Raw genomic sequence first — 21,775 nt, 5'->3', positions numbered from 1 at the left:
CAGATTGCTTGTACAGATTACTCTGGAAACGCGTCTGAGTCACATGGGTTTGTGGATTTGTTTGACTTGATGGATTTAGAAAAAAACTCATTAACCTTTCTACAGCTGAAGTGACCCTCTTACTCATCCATATATGTGTTTCTCTGTCTATAAATGTATTAGTTAGTTTGTGTGTGTGTGTGTGTGTGTGTGTGTGTGTGTGGATGTATGTTTATCTGCTTTATCTGATCAGAAATTATTTATTTGCTTAGAAAAAAAATATATTATATATCCAGATGTTATAAAACTTGCTTCAGATCTGAAAAAAATCCACAGGTGTTTTTCGTCTCAAGCGGTTGGCTGATTTAGACGTACACTATATGGCCAAAAGTGTGTGGACAGTATGTGGGACATGCCTTTCGAAAACCATGGGCATTAGTATGAAGTCAGACCATTTCTATAACAGCCTCCGCTTCCCTCAAAATTTTGGAGTGTGTCTATGGGGATTTGTGCGCATTTGTGTGCAAGGAACATTTGTGAGGTCAGGCACTGATGTTGAATGAGAAGGCCTGGCTAGCAACCGACATTCCAGTTCATCTCAAAGGTGTTCAGTGGGGTTAAGGTCGGGGCTCTGTGACGTGTGGCAGAGGTGGCATCCTATGGCAGTGCCACATTTAAAGTCTGAGCTCTTTAGTGTGACTCATTCTACCACCAGTGCTTGTCTGTGGAGGTTACCTGGCTATGCGCTTGATTTTTTACACCTGTTAGCAATGGGTGTGGCTGAAACACCTGAACTTAATAATTTAATTAGGGTTGTACCACATGCATATTTATTGGTGAATGTTATCCTTTTTTTCCTGATCTTTTTGTTTTCTTTTATAATGCATGTTGTTTGGATTTAGGCTTGAGTGGCTGTTTCTAGATACGTGTGTAGCGTTTACCTGGATGTCATGTTAAAACTGGGAGATAATCCTATGCTGTACTGGATTATAAAGGGTTGTAGTAGTTGTAAGTGATTATCCATAAAAGGGCTTTTTTCCAAGAGCTATAAATACGCATAGGTCCTTTTTTACCCATGCTGTGAGTACGGATATATTTAGATCATTTCCTCTCTGATAACGCTGTTTGTGTGTGGTGGGGAAATGTTATTGACCTAACTGTATATGGAAATTTAAAAAAAAAGTCTCTACTACGATCAGCTGTCGTTGATCAAAACTAGGCACCTGAGTGCATCTTATTAGGCGTAAAATGGGAGGGGCCTGGGTTATTCTGTGTACAGTCGTATGGAAAGGTTTGGGGGTCCCTGGTCAAAATGCTTTGCAGATTTTCTAAGTGATAGTAAATTAGCACAAAAGAATCCTTGAACTCACCAGTAAGGGGAAAAGAAAACAATGGATGTTGATATCATGTTAATCTACCAGTGGAATTAACACACACAAAAAATGTCAATAATTACAGAACAATATAAAAAGGTACACTTTAGTATTGCAAGTTTCACCCAAAGTAGCACAATCCTGTGGTGTATTGTTTTGATATTGTGTGAATTTGATAAAAGATTTTGATCTAGAGAAGCATATTATTCCTAACCCTGTCTATATGTATGTTAGGTGGACACTGCCAGTGAGGTGGAAGAACTAGACATCGATGTGTCCCCTGCACCAGTACCAGTAAGTCGAGGAGCTGCTAAACTCCAGGTCTTCATTGCCCGTTACAGGTACGCGTCTTTCTGCAAACCTACAACCTGCGTGTACCCTTCAGACGTCTCTTTTGAACAATATCTGTGTGCTGGAACTAGACAGGGGAAATGTCTGTAACACTTTAGGGTCTACTTCTTAACAACTGATTGAATGAATTAGTAACATTAAAAACACATTTACAGAAGATGTATTAACACATCATATAAACACATTTCTAAGCTGGCTTAGCATGTTTCTCCTTACTAGGGCATTATAAATTACCTGCTAATAGGTAGGTAGTCATTACAAAGCAGACCTTAAAATAAAGAGTTACTGGAAAGTCTTAATCATTTAAGCTATGTTTTTGACTGGTGCTATTGAAATGGAATTGATCTCAACTGTGGAAATTGGCTGATTTATTCTCACAAAATACCTTCTCTTGCAGCTACAACCCATACGAGGGTCCAAATGATAATCCAGAGGTGGAGCTGCCCCTCACAGCTGGAGAATACATCTACGTCTATGGGGACATGGATGACGATGGTTTCTATGAAGGTGATTTAACTTATTTTCTATTTCTTATGTACAAATGTGCATTAAGTACACCTCCTTCTAACTATGCTTGTCCATTTATCACCTCTGCTTACTATATAGGAGCACTTTGTAGTTCTACAATTACAGACTGTAGTCCATCTGTTTCTCTGCATACTTTATTAGCCCACTTTTACCCTGTTCTTCAATGGCCGGTGTTATTAATGTCTTAAAGTCCTGCAGGTGGGCCCTCTCTAGATCCTACCTTTGCTAACTTCATAGTAGAAGATGATAAATTCATAGTAATTACTGAAAAACAAGTCTTCAGATTAATAACATAAACAAGGGTGAACTCACTCTTCATTTTTGCTGTAACAAATGTATACCTTGCTCATGGCTAATTTGCTATCTCTCTGCTACGTCCCAAAGGCGAGCTGATGGATGGACGTCGAGGCTTGGTCCCGTCCAACTTCGTGGAGCGCGTCTCGGACGACGACGTCATGAGCGCCCACCTGCACGAAGCCGGCGACCTCTCGCACAATTCCTTCCAGGAGAGCAGCTTCCACAGTGGCAGCGAGAGGCTGCACCAGCACCACTTGCGCTTTGCCCACAGTGCCTCCGAGAGGTCGGAGGCGTCTGCCTCGGCCCCCGCCGTCACTACTGACAACACCAAGGCCAACTCCGTTGCCCCCCTACTTCCCCCTGCCCCCCTCACCAATGGTCTAGACTTGGATCTGGAGGAGGTGGGGGCCGACACTGTGCCTTACCCACGCAAAATCACACTGATCAAGCAACTGGCCAAGAGCGCCATCATTGGCTGGGAGCCACCCCTGGTGCCGGCCGGCTGGGGTGCCGTGTGGAGCTACAATGTCTACGTGGACCAGGAGCTGAGGCTCAACGTGCCCTTTGGGGCTCAGACCAAGGCAGTCCTGGAGCGGCTGGACCTGAGCCAGAAGGCGTACCGTGTGGCCATTCAGAGTCTGACGGAGCGGGGCGGTTCAGACCAGCTGCGCTGCTCGATGCTGGTGGGCCGGGACGTGTGCGTGGCACCCACTCAGCTGAGGGTGGAGCGCGTGACGGCCACCTCAGCCTGCCTGAGCTGGCTGCCCAGCAACAGCAACTACGTGCACATCGTCTCACTGAACGACGAGGAGTGCGAGTTAGTCAAGGCCGGCTGCTACTCGCTGTGCCTCAGTAACCTTTCCCCCAGCCTGCACTACCGCGTCAAAGTGGAGGCGCGGCCGCACCGCACGCCTTGGGAGCTGTCCCTGGAGCAGCGTGAGCGCAAGACCACCATCACCTCCTTCACCACCCTCACAGCAGGTGAGACATGGGGAAAAAAATTTCACCTGAAAAATGCAAACATGGCAGAAGTGAATGAAAAGAAGTGGTGACTTTTTTTAGCCTGGTCTTGTTTAATGCCATGTACATAATTATTAGTAGTATTTGCATTTTCAGTAACCCTGGTACATGATATTGACATAACTGAGCCATAAACATGTCATGCCAAGTGTCATATGAGTTGTCATGACAGATTATGCCCATTGTCATATTTCCATTACTAGTCATTGTCATGAGAGATGGCATAATGTTTGATGTCATGATGGCTAACTAGAGTACATAGGAAGAATTTGCATATAACATAAACTTGACATAACATCAAACATTAAGGCACCTGTGGCATATATGTCATGGTTATGGCATGGTTATGTCAGTGTTATTTAGCAGGTTTCAAGTATAGTAATACTGCATATTCAAGTTTTCCTTTGGCAGGATGTATGGATTTTATATATTAAGATTTTACATGTGTCAACTACTGGCTAAAATTATGATTAGATATTTATAAAGCTAATGCTAGATGTTAATACATGCTATGAATGACGTTATTAACCCCAATCCTAACCCTAGCCATCACTGAAATGTAAGAATGCATATGCATAATTGGACAAATCGATGGTTGGTTGTACTGGTGAGTTGACTGAAACTGCTGTTAAGCTAGAAAGAAAATTCTTTACATCTTCTGTTTTTTTGGGGTTTTTTTTTTGTTTATATTAAAACACATAAAAAATAATAGATCTAACATGAATAGGTCAAATATAATCTTTTTTTTTCTGCAGTGCTCATGGCAAAAATTGTCAACATCCACAGACACTTTATCTCAAAAACTACTAAGATACAAGCCTAAAATTTTGCACACTGTCTTTTGAGCTCAGTGCCATGATTTCCTGAAGGTATAAAGCAAATCTGAGATTGTTTCAGTGATTTCACGTGTTTTCACCCAGCATTTAACCACATTCTAGCAATATTGTGTTCTGACAGCCCTACAAAACATCTTTTACTGGCATAAGGAAACACGATAAAAACCACAGTATAAGGTGGTGATGGTGTAAACAGAATGCTGGCATTAATAGTGTGCGTGATACAGTGTTCTTATTCATGACACTTAAAATTGCTTAGCCCATTGACACCCAAATGGGCTTGAAAAAGACAATTACTAAGCCATGTGAGCTAATCAGCTTCCATTGTAAATTCTCACTTTGGGGAAAAATGACAAAAACAGGCAAATTCAGAACACCACCAGTTTTTAAACCCCAGCTGTTTGACCCCCAGGTCCCCCTGACGCTCCACTGGACGTGCAGCTGGAGCATGGCCCATCTCCAGGGATTGCTCAGATCAGCTGGCTGCCCGTCACCATTGACGCTGCTGGAACCTCCAATGGGGTCCGAGTCACCGGCTACACCATCTACGCTGACAAGAAGAAGGTGATTTATTTATTCATTTATTTAAATTTTAGTTTTAACTTTTATAACAGAATAAAATCAGCTCAAATCTGGGATTTATGAGTGACAAATAAAGCTCCACCCAGTTTATACTGATTGGATGCACTCAGAGGTGTAGTTTTGATCCCTGAAAATGAGAGATGCTCAGAAGAGACAAACTGCATCCATGGAACATATTTTTCGATCTGTATTCAAATAATTACACACCTGGGACCAGGCATCAGCATCACCTCCACTACTACACACAATCCTTATTTCTGAGGGCTTCCTCTAGAATTTATTAGTCAACAGCTATGGCTTTCTGAACACAGCGTAAACTAGCTCTTCTAAGAAATAGAAAATAAAAGATTTCAGCAGAGAGAAGCTCACTTTAGACCAAAAATGGTAGTAATGGTGGCACTTTTGTATCACATAGCACTGCTACAGTGGCAATGGCAGTACACCTTAAAGTTCATCACAGCCTTTTTTTCAAGAGCCTTTTATAAAAAGTGCAAATTTATGTCTCTTACGTTCCTCTCTCCAGGTGCTGGAGGTGTCCTCCCCCACGGCAGGCAGCGCTCTAATTGGTCCCTCTCAGATCCAGACGCTGCAGGCGGCTCATGAGATTACCGTGCGCACCATGTCGCCTCACGGAGAGTCCGCCGACTCTGCACCTGTTAACGTGCCCGCCAAGCTGCCTGCCATCATGGCTGGCGCCTCTTTGCCTCAGTGCCAGCCTGTGCCAGCCCACGCCAGTGTCCTCACCGCCGGTGCCACCACCACGGAGCTCGCTGTCTGTGCCACGTCTCTGTCTGCTGCCAAAACACCCACAATGCCGCTCAGCCCTGTCCAAGACGCACAACCCTCAGGCCCTGTCAGGGGTGTCTACGCCAACACGGCCAAAGCCGCCACCAATGATGCCCCCCAGCCCGCTGCCTCCATAGTTGAGGCGTGGGCAAACCCCGCTGCAGTTGCCCCCCTGACGGTTGCTATGGCTGCGCAGGAGGCACGGCCACTACCTGTTGCCAAGTCTAATCCACCGGTGAGTGTGAAGTGCTATAACCTAGACGCCAACTGGCTTGTATGTTGAAACTCTACTACTAACCCTGCTGCTGTCTGAAGGCCCTTGAGTGGTCAGCTACCGTCCTGCTTTTCCACAGTGTTCCAAGCCAAATCTGACACACCAGATCCAACTAATTGGTTGGCTTAGTTAGGTTTTGAGTTGGAACTCAATCCAGCAGAACGGTAAATATTCAGGAGACAGCTTGGTGACCTGACCTTTGCTTTAGAACATAGTCTTCAGGTTTTCCTGAAATATCTGAAAACTCAAGCTGTCTCCATTTAGAATTGGAATGAACCCTTAACAGTTAGCACCTTATATGACCTTATCTCATATAAACAGTTAGAGAAACTTGGTTTAAGAGTTTCCGTCCATATCGCATTTAAGTTTGTATGCCAAAGAGGAGATATTTTATTATGATTTAAATTTGATATCAGTTCCTTGTTGTGCATACAGCCTTTACATTTTTGTCTTTTTTGGCATTTTATATCAAAACAAGAAGGAAAAATATTAAAAGCGCAGACCTGAACCAGCTGATACAGAATATAAATGAAATGTAAATAAAATTAATCTCATAATTATATACAGTTATACAAGTTTGTAATTACTAGGGCTGTCTAAGTTAACACATTAATAACAAGTTAACGCAATAAATGATTAACATCAGTAATTTTTGTTAACAAATTTTCCCAGTTTTAAACTTGAAAGCATCTGTAGTAGTGCAGGCTGAAGCCCACTGCTCAAGCGCTGTATTTTGCTTTGAAAGAATCTGTGATTATAGCCATTTGATTCAAATACAGGTTAAAGCAGCACTATTTAACATCACTCTATGAAAATCACGTGATCTTCATGTTTAAGTTCATGTGAACTGTGCTCTCACACAGTGAATAATGCCACTGAATTATCGAAAGTTAATACATTCTATTGAAAGCATTTTTCCACTCATAGCTCGAACGAAATGCACTGCTTCTGCTTTTAAAATGGAAGTCCAATTTGAGCAAATATGAATGTGATTAATCATGACTAAGTACACAAAATAATGGCAATATTTGCATTTAATTACTTAAATCGTTTGATTGAGTCCTAATAATTAAATTATACCAAAATAACAGCTCTAGGCTTTGAAAGGTTGAAGTCTAAAGGGTTAAAGCACCAAGACACAGTTTAAAACTTTTTGTAACAGTATTTTAGTAGAGCACTTCAATATTCCTGAGCTTTTCCTGTGCTCTTTTTTTTCCAAATCTTTTTATTAGCTTTTGTAGAATCACAAACATATTACATTGTTGAAGTGAAACAACAAAAAGTGTGCTTCTGCATCAACCCCTTACCCTTGAACCTTAATCCACCCACCCCCCTATTAAGCTGCTCCAGGGAATTCGACAGAGATAAACAGAATATCAACCAGAGCAAGAGTGGTCTAAATCAATATGTAAATAATAATACATGTAAATGATAAATTACAATATGTACAAAATTATGAATAAAATTAGAGGGGGAGATAAGTAAAAAAAAAAAAACCTCTCAGTTCACATATTTAGGCATCACTATAAGTGAAACAGAGTTGTTGATAAAATCAAGCAAAGGATCCCAGGTCCTGTGAAAGGATCTCAAGGAACCCTTCAGGGAAAATCTTAGCTTTTCGAGCTTGATGCATAATAGGACATCCTGGATCCACCTATCATGCAATGGTGGAGAGGCCTGTTTCCATTTAAGAAGAATGGCACGTCTGGCCAGCAAGGTTGTGAAGGCAATAACACATTGTGAGGTTGCAGGCAGGCACAGATCGGGGGTGATGCCAAATAGGGCTGTTAAGGGATTAGGGCGTAAAATTACAGTTGAGGACTTGATTGAGAGTGTCAAATATATTAGATCAAAAGCTAGTAAGTTGGGGGCACGTCCAGAACATATGTACATGGTCAGCCGGAGACTGTTTACATCTCTCACAAGCATCACTTCGATTTGGAAATATCTTTGCCAGCCTAGCATTAGTAAAGTGGGCTTTGTGAAGCACCTTACACTGCAGTAGGCCATGTCTGACACATATGGATGAGGAATGTACCCGGTCCAGGATGCGAGCCCAGTGGTCGTCTGAAATAGTAATACCCAAATTCTCCTCCCAGGATTTTTTAAGAGTTTCAGTTTTAATTATAATTAACAGATATGAGTCGCTTCTGGGAGTGATCAAGAGTAAGAAATTGATCGATATAGGTTTCAGGGGGGCGGTTGGGGAAGTGGGGGAATAGCTTTTGAACAAAATGTCAGGCCTAAAAGGAAAGATCGAATGCGGAAGGGACTTTGCTAAAGAGTTAACAAAAAATAGCTCACTTCTTTGCAAATTCAATTTATAACCAGATAGTTGGCTAAACTGGTCCAAAATTTCCAATATTGTTGGAAGGGATGAGGTGGGGTTAGAAATGTAAAGAAGAAGATCATCTGCGTAGAGGGAAAGTTTATGGACTACATTGTAACGTGTAATGCCCTCAAATCTTTCCTGGCTACGAAGCCAAATTGCTAAAGGCTCTATCGCCAAATCAAAAAGCAAGGGAGATAGCAGGCATCCCTGGCGTGTCCCACGGTACAAAGGAAAAGGTGATGACTGTATACTGTTAGTATAGATGGAAGCAGTTGGGGCGGTGTATAAGAGACGGATCCAGCGAATAAAGTTAGAGTCAAAACCAAATTTGTCTAAAATGAAGAACAGATAACCCCATTCCACCCTATCAAAGGCTTTTTCGGCGTCAAGGGACACTACAATTTCAGGACAGTTAGAAGAAGGGGAATAAAGAATATCAAGTAATCTCCTGGTGTTAAAGAATGAATGTCTGCCCTGTATAAAACCTGTTTGGTCGGGAGCAATAAGGTCTGGCATAATCTGTTGAAGACGACGAGATAGAACTTTGGCCAGAATTTTAAAATCTACGTTTAAGAGTGATATTGGTCGCTCCCAAGTGGCGCAACCGGCTAAGCGTTGGCCCTATCATCAGGAGATCGCGAGTTCGATCTCTGGTGATGCTACAGCCATCCGTAGCCGGGAGTCCGAGAGAGCACAATTGGCCTCGCTCTCTCTGGGTGGGTGGGATGGCTGCCTTTCTCCCCCCATCACTCACTCAGCACGATGCTAGTCAGCGCAGGCGTCTGTTAGCTGACGTAATAGATCTGGTGGTTGGCGCTTTCCTCCGAGCACGTTCGGCTGTCCAATGACGTTGCATGAGCGGCAGCTCGAAAAGATGCAGTGGCTGGTTTCACAGGTCTCGGAGGTAGCCTGTGTTAGCTTTCACCCTCCTAGCGTTGATAATATTGTGTGTGATTGGGGGAGTCCTCACTAGCGGGTGAAATTGGCTACGACTAAATTGGGGAGAAAACCGGGTAAAAATTGAAAAAAAAATAAATAAAAAAAGGGCGATATTGGTCTATAACTACTGCAAAGGGTAGGGTCTTTATCCTTTTTGAGTAACAAAGAAATAGTCGCTGCAGATAAGGTTAGTGGAAGTCCGCCTTTATCAAATGAGTCATTGCATAACCTTGTCAAGATTGGGAGAAGCTGTGTAGAAAAAGCTTTGTAGAATTCCACTGTGAAACCATCAGGCCCAGGGGATTTTCCATTTTGGAGTGACCCTATTGCCTCTTGTACCTCCAGGGTGGAAATGGGTCTACCCATGTCCACAGGCATAGACTCATTAACTTTGGGGTAATTTAGTGCATCAAGATAGCAGTGTAACTCTGAGGGGTTGAGAGGCCGTTCTGACTTGTAAAGATTGGAATAATAATCAAAAAAGACTCTGTTAATTTCAGCTGGATCTGGTTGTATCACTTGAGGGTAATTTGATCTTAGAAATCAATCTGGAGGCATAGGCCTCACGGGCCTGGTGGGCCAGCAACCTCCCCACTTTATCTCCCTGTTCGAAGACCAGTTGTTTAGATTGTCGCAGTTGTGTGTCGTCAAAAGGTCATATTCTGAGTGCAACTGAAGGCGTTTCTTGTAAAGAGCGGGGGAAGGTGTGGAGGCATACACTGTGTCGAGTTTGAAAAGTTCTTCTGTTATCCCTAAGGACCTAGCTCTCTCCACCCGTCTCACCTGAGAGGAACAGGAAATCACCTGCCCACGGATAAAAGCCTTAAAGGCCTCCCATAAAGTGTCACTACCAACCTCAGGGGTATTGTTAACTGCAAAATAGAAGCTAATCTGTCAATAAAGTTCTTGAACTCATTATTGGATAACATATATGAACTGAATCTCCATTGTTTGGTAAAGGTTGGGACAGAAGGAAAATTAATATCAACTGTTGTAGGGGCGTGGTCCGAAATGACAATGGTGTGATAATCACATGAGTTAACATGATGGAGTAGTCTGTTATCTAGCAGAAAAAAAATCGATCCTTGAGAAAGAGTGGTGTACATGAGAGAACAAAGAGAAAGCTTTGTCCTGCGGATTTTTAAATCTCCAAGGATCTGACAGACCTAATCGAGATTGATGATTTAACACAGCACTGGCCGATTCCTGTGCTCTTTTTAACCTTAATTCCTTGTTGCTTAGAACTTTTCCATGGGGCCTCTCTGTCAGCAGGTGAGTGTGCCTGTACCTGTGGTTGTGTCCACTCCTGTGCCGGTCCCAGTGCCCATTGTCACGGCTGTCCCCATGGCAGCGGCAACTCCAGCTCCTGCGCAGCCTAGTGTGGTCCCCGCAGCAGTGCCAGAGCCCGGCAGAGACGCAGACAGCCCGAGGTCTCTTCGTCCCGTCGCCTCCATCTCTGACTTCTTGGAGGACCCCCGTGCCAAGCTCCACACGCCTCCGCCTGCCCCCAGCGTGCCCAAGGTCACCGCCACAGGGACGGATCTGCTCAACGTGCCCGACACACACCCACTGCGGCCGCCCATCCCCTCCCCGCTAGAGTCAGAGCCGGAAGACGACAGGGAGAACGCCCGGCTGGTCTCCATTGAGGAGTTCCTGAGGCCCGAGCCTCAGCCCAGAATAAAGGTCAGTTTGCCAGACAGGGCAGTGAAGCTTTAGGTATCTGCAAACTAGGGATGTCAAAGTTCCTTACCCTAGATACTGAATCTCAATATTTTCATTTTTGTAGACAATACAGCCCAACACACTTCAAGTTAAAATATGCTAGGCTGTGCCAGTTACTTTAAAGTGATGCATTAAAATCACTTCATATAGTGTAACACACTGTGAACTGATGAGTTCAGTTTTTTGGGCTGTTTTTTCCTTTAAATACGCTTTTTATGGTGCATTCGGTAAACTAGATTCATATTTCAAGTTTGTCTAACATGCAAAATATTCACTGCTCCTTTTCCTATTGTGTAAATTTATTTGGCCTGCACTTAGTTTAACCATGTTAAAGACAGCAAGCTTAACAGTTGTCTAAACATTGACACTGGAGATTGTTTTGATTTTCCAGTGTGCCATAGCTCCACACTGTAGATTTTAATATTGGCCGCACTCCAGGTGGTTGTAGATAATATCTGTTAATCATATCAATGACAGTGACAGAAATATTATGCAGTAGCTAAAAGAGCCGGGACAAAGGATGGGAATTTGATTCGGCTTAATGTACCAGTCAATTGAAGTATGTCTTAATCTACTCTGATATCTCTGATATCAGATCAAATTGGGTCATCCCTACTGCAAATGGAGTGCAGTGTACCATGATATAGCATAGTATACAGTGCGCATGGGCATAAGCATGTGATGGCCACTTTCTTAAACTTTATGTCTGATGAGTCAGAAAACATATTATATAAAGAACAAGCATGAATAAATCAAATACTTACATTTAAACTTGCGTGCCGAACATATTGACTTTGTCCACTTTAAACGTCATACCAATAATGTCATGTGTATGGTACTGTGGAAAAGTCAGAGACCCCCCTTTCGTTTATCTAATTTCCAGTCAAAACGGCCATTAAGTATAAGGTGTTCCTCTCTGTCCTGTGCCAAAACTCAACACTGCAGATCTAAGAGTCAGCTGTCAAGTCTGTGAAAAGAAAATAGAGATCTGAGATAAGGGTGAGGTTTTGTGGGCTGATGAGTCTAAATTTTTAATTGGGATTACGGAAAATGCAACCAACTTCTAGGACTGAACTTTGGAGGTGTGGAAAATATTGTTGGAGATTTCTTTGAAAGGCTGAAACCAAGCTTCCTGAAAAGAATGGAAGCTGTAATAAATGTGAAGAGTGGACACACTAAATACTGAAAATGTGTATTATTATTATGACTGTATTTAGTTGTTGAGGCTTCTGTGTATTTTTCTGTTAAATATACATTTTCTACCTTTATCCTGATGCTGAAAAATATGGACACCCCTGGTTACGTCTGTTAATTTTCTAAAACATTCTCTATGCAGAACACACTTCTGCACATTTTAACGCACAGTTATTGTTTGTTTGCCAAATTTAACATAATGTGGAAGTAAAACATAAAATGTGACCTGTGCAAAAGTTATGGCACAATTACGTTTTATGTTTTATTGATTTCCAATAGGCCCTTTTTCACATTTCTGCATTTTTTCTGCTGGAAGTACTCGTTGCAGGGCAACGCTGCTTCTGCTAAAGCAACAACAATAACATCAAGTAGAGCGTGTACAGCTTACTCAAGGGTTCGAGCTTGAAGTCAAAACCGCCTTATCTCAGTTTCAGTGGTTTGTCTGCTGACCATGAGCTGAGCAAAATGGGTTTGTGCAAGTAACAAAGGAACGAACCTTGTTATTTATAAAAGAGCCTCTGTGTCTACATTTCACCGCTGCTGACTACGTTACACTAAATGCAGTTTGTGCAAGCTGCTGCTACAGCCGCTTTCAGAGGAACAGTTCATTTTCTCCCTGAGAAACTGTAAACAAGTGACACACCTTAATGTGGTGAGCTGAAGTGATATGAACGCCTTTATGTCTGAGGGTAGTAATTGTCCGTAAAGCAATAGCGCAATTAGTTTTACTTCCGTTTCTTGTGAAAAGGGTCTATTAGAGCTGGACAATATGACAATAGTTATTATTACTGTGATAAATATATGTCACAGTAAGCTTCTCAGAGTATATTGTGGACATCGTCAGTCCACAAACTACTAAACACATTCCAAATGCATGTTTCATTGCAAAGAGAGCAGAATTGCATTCAGTGCAGCACAGTGTATGAAGCGTTCACTACAAAAAATTTGATTTTTTATGTGGCATCCCTTTGTCTGTTCCACCTGATCAGATGTCAGAAAAAGTAAATGTTGTGACTTATTGTGTATTATGAAAATGACTTCAAGAATCATGACGATGCATTTTTGTCACTTTTCCACTATGTTAAATTCAACAAATAGATAGAAATTGTGCACTAAAATTTGCCAAAAAAATCTTATATTTAAATTTGTCCCCTGTAGAGAGTTTTAACTTATTTCCAGAAAATCAACATGTTCAATGTGTGCATGTGACTGTATATGGCTACTGTTGGTCCTTTTTTGCTCTGTTTCTGAAATTTTGTTTGTGTTTCTTGCTGGATTGTGTGCAGATTTATGCAGGAGGTCTTATGGACCCTCCTCCTGACTACCCTGTGGAGAGCAGCCGGTCAGACCTGTCCGACATCCTGGAGGAAGAGGAGGAGGATCTGTACTCCGAGTCCACTGCTGATGTGACACCTAGAAATTACAACTCTGGACCTGCTGGCAGGGTGAGCAGAAACCCAGTATAAAACCACACTGTGGTTCAGAACAATATGCCTGGGAAGATACTGAGCACAATATACATCATAAATTCTCTTTTAGTGTCATAAATCTGCCACTCTTCTTTGCCCCCTTTTCTTTAGGCTTCTGAACGAACCCTCTCACTGTGAGATGTAATCTACTGTCGTGCATCTTTTTCTTCTTTATGTTTTTTTCTGTTCTGCTGCTTAAATTTTCTCCTCTTTTCTCTTTTTCTCTATATTTTCCCTTTGTCCTTTCACAATGCCAACTCACCCTACATGTATGTCCTTGTGTTCGTGTGTGCCTGCACACCCCTCCCTTGTGTAATGGCCACACCTCTTGCCCTGGTTTTGCTATTGTCCCACTCCTCAGTCTGAGGTTTGGGAGCCGGACAGCGACGAGGAAGTGTTGGAGAAGATTCTGAAGCTCCACCCCCAGGCCTATCACAACAAGCAGCTGTTCAGCATCCCTGAGGTGACCGAGGAGGAGGACAATACTGAATCTGAGCCACACTCCTCCAGGGCGCCTCCAGCTCAGGGGCCATCAATGTGTCGGCCTGGCCCAGGAGAGAGCCACCACCATGGTCCTGAAGCTTGCCATCGCCCCCTTTCCCACCAACACCGCCAACCTTACCACAGAGCCAAAGTCCGAGACCCAGCAGCGATGCATGGAGGGGCTGGGCAAGTCCGGCCTCGTCCCAGGGTGCACTACGCTGACACGGTGGACACCATCAACTATGAGGATGATGAGGAAGTGGAGCTGGACTCGGATAGCAGCCTGTATGCTGGACCCTGCAGCAGGGAAGTAGTAGTCCGGCGGCCGCATCGGACACAACGGGACAGCGACCGACTCCGCAGGGAGGCCATGTTACGGAGTCAGATGACCTCTGATCTAGTAGTGATGCCATCTGGGACAGACCAGGTACCCTACCTGCTCAGCAGGACAGTGCACCGCGTCAAATCGCCCACGGGACCCACCGTGGAGATTGATGTGGAGTATGGGACGGATGACGAGCCGGTGCCTTTTGATCCGGGAGAGGTGGTGGTGGAGCAGATGAGCTCTGAGTGGTGGGTTGAGGGTGGCAACCACGAATACCATCCTGTGCCCCTGCCAAGACGGCTCAAACAGGAGTTGCCTGCAATCATGCCATCGGACCACCACTCATGGGTGTGTTACATTGCATAATCTCGCAAGTTTAGCTCCCTCCTGGAATACCAAATCCTAATGGAAATGGCTGAAACCTTTTGCACCTTTCTTGGCTAGCATACCGGTAGTTTTAATCCGCATCTACGGCTTCTCTGGAATGAGCCATTTTCCACTTGTATGCTGTACTATATACCAGAGTAAATGGTTTGATGTGGGGCCTAGGACACATCTTCAACATGAATGCAAAAGGTTTAGGCCTGCCTGTCCTATTACTACTCCCTGTGGATGCTCCCCGTTCTTCTCCTTCAGTGGCCTCTTGTCTCTTAACGTAGTCATGCTCTGCAGCTAAGCTCCCTGTTCCCTTTGTGCCCTGTGCTGTTTTTGACTGTTCTGAGATCTGTTAAAGTAGAGCTGTTCAGTGCTTGGCCCCGTTGTATGTGGCTGACTCCATAGTAGTGCGCCCTTGTTGCACCTCTTGCTCTTCCAGAGAAACTCAGCAAGAACCCTCCTTCAGTTCCTTTAAAACCCGAAGCCTTGAATGTCAGGGGCCTTTCGGGGTTGTTTGTGTGAATGTCAACATATGGTGAACCTTTATTTTCACTTTTAAACCTAATGGACGCATTACCCCAGAGGTATGCTCCGACCGTCCCTCCCCTCCAGATCCTTGTTGAAGGCTGTGTAAGGCTGCATGCGTATGTATTCGTAGTGAGACCAACCCCAGGTGCTGCTTTTGTGGCCTTTGAAGCAAACTGTGCTTAAACAAGAGTCTGTACATGTGGGCAGTTGTGTGTGCTTAGTATGCTTGTGTGCAGTGTCCTTGAGTGTATGCAGTCTGCAGAGGGGATGCACTGATATGGAATTTCTAGGCCGATATGAAAACCAGCAATTTATACTTCATTGTGGCTCATAACAATGTTAATATCTAATAATTACACTCAGAATTCACTCTATAATGCTAATGATAATAATGATTGGTTATATCACCAAGTCCATTTGTAAGGTCCAGTATAGAGCTGGGTATTATTACAATAATTTTCATTGGCAATACTAATACTGAAGCCTTAATTTTGATACCGAATCCTACACAACACTTTTTTTCATACTTCCTCTCAGATTATAAACTGAAGGTCGGTGTGGTGTCTTTATTGAAGTCATTCAGTAATAAATTTCGATGTAAAGACTGTAAAGACAGATCACTGATTAATTTTACATGGCACAGCTAAATCAAACAGTTTCTTAAAGAATTGTATGTTATTTGGCAGGTAATCTAATCTAGAAGCATTTACAATGCAACACTGTAAGTCTTGCCCTTTACATATACAGTCAGAGGTGTTTTTTCCTGGACAGTTAATCAAACCCTGCTCTCTCAGGGTTGTACTAGGCAGTGATGTTATCGACTACACTGTCCATGTACGAGAGAACTTCCTATTATTAGTGACTACATGTGTGTCAGTGCATGCGCAAACTAAAAAAGGACTTAAAATTATTGGCCGTAATTCCAGTATCGGTTATAACATTTCCAATTTTCCTATTTATCGTTAAGTCGTTTTCACCCGCTGATGTATGGTGCACCCCTGATACGCAGTAATGACTGTATTTCTATCCCAGGAGACAGCAAGTCGAGAGGTTCCCCTGGCAGACGCAGGAGCAGCCTGGTGCGGTCCCAGAGAGCTATCCTCGAAATTAAGCAGATCAGAGACCAGATTGCCCAGAGGTAGGATGTGCCCACCTTCTCCACTTCTTCTCTCGATGTTGCTGTCATAAAGAAAACTCCTACTTTAAAGGAGAAGGGATAAGCATTTCTAGCATCTGTTATTGCAACTAAAAAAAAAAAAGAAAGAAAAAAAAGAAAGGTTAGCTTTTCAAAATGTCTATCGATCATCCAGAAATGATTGCAGAGGCCTGATGAAGAGGTCTCTTTCTTAAAACTTGGATGGGAAACGAGAGAGAAGGGGGGGATGGGATAGATGGAGCTTTCTAAGCTAAGCACAGGCTTAACCCAAAACGGCTTGTCATGAGAGAGGAGGAAGTGACAGCAATGAAAATAGTAACCCAGATTAGCCTGCATGAAACCACGCCTGAGTAACTCTCTCTCTCTCTCCCTCTCTCTCTCTCTCTCTCTCTCTCTCTCTCTCTCTCTCTCTCTCTCTCGCTCTCTCTCTCTCTCTCCCTCTGTTTCTCTGTCTTATCCCCTCTAATCTTTCTCTGTGTTTCGCCCGCTCTTCTCTTTCACTCATTATCTCTGGTGTTTCTTAATCATTACAGTATTGGTCTCTCTCATGCTCAGCTTTTCTTATTTTACCTCTGTCAGTTTTCCCCTTTTTCTCACGCACATACAGCACTGTACAAAAGTCTTAGGCTGACATGACATTGTTTAATTCATAGTATTTGATTACGTCACTAAGAATGCCCCGCCGCCATTTTGGTAGGCAACATGTTGCTTCACTGTGCTCTGATGTGGCTAGTCTTGCCACCGCTGCTGCAGCAACAGCCCTGCTGGTGGAAGAAGATGAAGATTAAGCAAAATAGACCAGAATGACCACAAAAAGTTATGTGGACACTTTAGATGCAGTCTCCAGGAAAGTCCACGAGGAGAGGCTTAGCTAGATTGATGGACTGGATCCGTGTAACCTGTACACCTCTCAGGTTCATTCAAATGCATGAGATTTTACAAAAACTAGTAAGAACTGCTTACAAAATTGCCAAATCTCTTATAATAAGAGAATAAAATTAATACAGTTATGCTGGAGTTGGCTTCTAATTTGCCAGCTTCTCACATTTTCCATTCCATCTTAAATGGTGCGGCAGTGAAAGTACTGTGCAGAGGTTTAAGGCCAGGGTTCAGCAACATGCAGCTCTTTTACTGCCCTGTAGCCGCTCCACAGCAGAATTCGATATGTAGGTAAACATAAAATAATCCTCCTTTGCAGTAAAATAAAGCTCCATTGATCGTTCTAACACAGTTTTACCAAACGCTGGCATTTATGTATAGCTGCTAATTCACCCATTAACCCTGGAGGTTGCCGCGCAGACTGCTGGTCACCATAGCAACGCAGATAAGAATCTGGCTTGGCTAGTAGCTAAAAAAGAGGCAAAGAGAAAGATATAAGACAAACATGGATAATTTGGAGAAAAATGGGCTTATTCACATTTATAATCACTCAGTTGGTTTCCTGATACATTTAATCTGCAACGAGAAACTCTCAAACACTTAAAAAGTCCAAAAGCTGAAATCAGCTTCTCGTTCACCAGCTTCTTGTTAGAATTTTCCTGATCCATCTTAAATGGTGCAGCGGTTACATTCTGGTGCCTCAGGCACCATTTAAGGTGGAACGGGAAAATTCGAACAAGAAGTTGGTGAACGAAAAGCTGATTTCAGCCTTGTAAAAATCGAATGTTGAGAGATATTTTAAAAGAAACGATTCTACTTTTGCGGAAAGGTTTCCTGCCGAAGATGCGAGAAAAGCTATAGCTTAGGTGAAGCTTAAAGCAGAGAAAAGGAAGTCTGGATTTTCGTTTATATTTTCAGCCTGTACTAGTACATTAGCATATACTGAGACATATTTACAGCCAGGATGGTAAAATGGACATAAAATGTTGTGGCTCCAATGATGGTTTGATTTTTGTTGAAAGGACAAAATGGCTCTTTGCCGACCCCTGTTTTAGGCATTAGGTTTAAAAATAGATTTAAAAAGATATTTATATGGTTGGTAAGTTTTACAAGCAAAGCACAGTTTTTAAAGCACAATTACTGTTTATTTGCTGAATTTAACATACTGGGAAAACAAACGTAAAACGTGGCCTGTGCAAAAGTTGGCAAATTTTGTTTTTTTTTCAATATGTTAATATCAGTAAATAAACGGTAATTGTGCATTAGAACATGCAGAATGTGATCTCTGTAGAAGCTGTATTAACTTATTTTCACTTAGAAAATCAACAAAATGTCATTTGACCAGGGGGGCTCAAACTTTTGCATACAACTATAAAAACCATCTGCAGTTAAATCTTCTCTCTTACTTCCTCAAACATGTTCAACCTCACACTAAAAGTAAAAATACACAACACCTTTATAGAGGATCTATTTCAAAGAAACCACACACACAGGCCTGCTCTCTCAGAGGGATGTGAAAACATTCTGGGAGCTCCACCCTTGATGCTACAGATGGTGCGATCCTGCATAATAAGATGGAGCTTAAGTCAAACATGCTGGACGCTTATTTACTGTGCGTATCCCCTACTCCCCCAGCTGGTCAGATCAGCATACACGAGGCTCCGTGATGCTGTCACCTTGCTGCCACGGTGACCTGCTGCCCTTCAGAAAACCTCTCTGGATTTTCAGGTCACAAGAGCCATGTAGAGTCATAACGGACTCATATGCAGGGAGAGGCATTTAAAGGTCCGTGTGTGTGCAGTTCAGAATCAAATCAAATGGTTGTCATCAGTTTTCATCATTTTCCCAAAAGATTCTGCAAAATTCTATCATTGAAACAAAGTCATTCAGCGTGGTTTGACATAGATTTGACAGAGGTCCACTCAAAGTTCATGTGGTCATAATTCTTTTTTTTTATGTGAGCGTTTTCCAACCTCTTATAGAAATAAACAGACTCTTTCTGTTACCGTGCCTTTAAGACTGATATGTGTAAATGACCTCTGTTCTGATTGGCTCCTGTGTGTTGTATCTCATTCAAAAAGCGGTTCAGGGTGCCACAATCTTTATAACCACAGCGCGAATGGCTGAACTGCTGTAGGCTGAATAGCCGCATATATGCACGTCGCTGTTGTCGGAACAAAACCTTGTATCTCCATTTTTGGCAATTTTCATTTTTTGACGTAATTTGAAAATGTCTGTTGCCCTTTACATTGTGTGTGTTCATGATGAATGGACCAAAAGAAACGGCCCAAAATGACTTGGAAAAAAATCTGGTTCCATTGTCTTACATTAAAAGTAATGCATGTTTTTTGCTTCTCCTGTAAAGTTACCATTTTGGAGATACGAGGTTTTGTTCCGACAGCAGCGATATGTTACTTTTTATGACATCACAAAAAGTGAGAATGCAGAATGAGCTGGATTTGCAGCATAGTTTCCATATATGGACTGTATGGATGAAACTTTAACAATGATTGTTTACATAATACATCAAACTCTTTTATTTATTAAGTAAAAGAGGAAAGTTCAGTTTTTCTGTGATATGGGACCTTTAAAGCGGCTGAGCTCGCTAATGAAAGGTGGTGTGTGGATACTTTCGGACATAAAGTGGGCTTCTGATATTTGGAGCACATGCATGCATCTGCCATCATACTCTCTCTCTCTCTCTCTCTCTCTCTCTGTGTTAAAGTGTGTGGGGATTGCACGTTTCTCAAGCGGCTCATGCAGGCTTAGGCTCAGTGGGTTTTACTGTGATTACCTCACTTAAGGACACGCCTGGACTGCGCCATTTTGAGCCTGGGGTGGGGGTGAAGGGGAGCAGTGGTTACATTTATGCAGCTTCAGCATGTGGGTCCAAGCTGGCAGCCTAACTCTGTGTCTGTGTCTGTTTGTGGGTGTGTGCAGATGTTGCAGAGTCAAGGCCGGTTGGTGAAAATGAAGTGAGAGTTTTCGTCGCCCTGTTTCCCTATGACCCTGCCACAATGTCGCCCAATCGTGATGCTGCAGAAGAGGAGCTTCCCTTTAGGGAAGGCCAGATCATTAAGGTACGGAACGCTGTGGAATGGCCATCCGAGACCAGTGCTAGTAGTATAAGCTGGTCTCAGACCTTGGTCACACTAATATGGTTACAATAGAGAATGTTTTTTTTCTTCTATCCACACCCAAATAGCACATACAACTACCGAAAGCACATATTTTTGAAAAATCTTGAGAAGCGACACAGACGGTGAATAGGGCTCTGAAGTGGCTCAAAAGTCTAAGCATTGGCGCTACTCCAAGAGAGGATAATTGGCTTCGCTCTCTCTGGCTGGCAGGGATGACCATCGCTCTCCCCCGTCACTCAGCATGATTCTAGTATCTGTTAGCTGACCCAACAGAATTGGCAGCTAGTGTTGTCCTCCAAGCGTGTTGAGAAGTCCAATGACTTTCTGTTAGATATTTTTGAAAATGCTCTTGTCCTGAGAAAGACCCCTGATAGTCGCGTGATCCCAGCTCCAACACCTGAGGATGATTTCAGTCAAATGTTGTGGTGCTGTTTTGACCTCTGTTGTAGAATTTGACGTATTTTGACAGTGTTAAGAAGGAGGAGATTGAGTAAATCAAGAATGGGAAGCTCATAACAGTCAATGTGGTGTCTGTAAAGCCCTTCAATAAAACAATCCAGTTGACTTGTTGGTAAAGAGACAAGCACCAAAGGTTATTTTAAATACATTCTTAAAATGTTAATGTGGCTTTCAGTTTTGAGTTTATAGGTCTCTTCTCTTTTAAAGACATAGGAGTCTGGTCTTGTGTGACTGGAAATAACGACCTGAGGTGGTGTTGCCAAGTTGGCCCACCGAATGACTTTGGTATTAAGACTTTGTTGCTGCATACAAGACAAAGCACTTTATATTTGCTGCTGTATGACAGACCTCTGCATGCTTAATACATTTACAGACATAGCCATCTTTGCTGGCACCACAACAAAGCGCTTTCTAAACTTTCTATAAAGGACATGCTTAATATACCTGTTTTCTATCTCAGTATCTCAATGTGGATGGACCATTTTTTTGCCCTAAAAAGAGAGCTAATTTGGTCGGAAATGTTTTTGACACTAAAGTGGCTTTTTCAGTGGCTGTATCAGTGTGGCACTGAATAAAGGTCTTTTTTACATGACTCTTTACTAAGATGTGAAAACTGGACCGGCACCACGTTTACTTGAATACCCATAACCTACTGTTAAAGAAATCTTGTTTATTTTCTTTTATTTTTAGTTTTATTTAGTTAAATATTTTTCTGTCTAAGCTGTTACGCAAGAGATTCTCTTTCTAT

General features: G+C 42.7%; 1 protein-coding gene across 1 annotated transcript in view; it reads left to right on the top strand.

The window, feature by feature from the left end:
• LOC118814759 (peripheral-type benzodiazepine receptor-associated protein 1) overlaps window positions 1-21,775 on the top strand; it is a 172,954-nt gene that overhangs the window by 132,517 nt on the left and 18,662 nt on the right. The window contains exons 18-27 of the mRNA XM_036580515.1: window positions 1,587-1,693; window positions 2,101-2,210; window positions 2,616-3,509; window positions 4,797-4,948; window positions 5,490-5,987; window positions 10,567-10,980; window positions 13,500-13,658; window positions 14,044-14,838; window positions 16,426-16,531; window positions 20,369-20,508. Of these exons, the coding sequence (XP_036436408.1) occupies window positions 1,587-1,693; window positions 2,101-2,210; window positions 2,616-3,509; window positions 4,797-4,948; window positions 5,490-5,987; window positions 10,567-10,980; window positions 13,500-13,658; window positions 14,044-14,838; window positions 16,426-16,531; window positions 20,369-20,508 (3,375 nt within the window). The remainder of the gene's footprint in view (window positions 1-1,586; window positions 1,694-2,100; window positions 2,211-2,615; window positions 3,510-4,796; window positions 4,949-5,489; window positions 5,988-10,566; window positions 10,981-13,499; window positions 13,659-14,043; window positions 14,839-16,425; window positions 16,532-20,368; window positions 20,509-21,775) is intronic.

This window comes from Colossoma macropomum, unplaced genomic scaffold (genome assembly GCF_904425465.1).
Source record: "Colossoma macropomum unplaced genomic scaffold, Colossoma_macropomum, whole genome shotgun sequence".
Lineage (NCBI taxonomy): Eukaryota > Metazoa > Chordata > Actinopteri > Characiformes > Serrasalmidae > Colossoma > Colossoma macropomum.
This window is presented reverse-complemented; position numbering and strand designations above follow the sequence as displayed.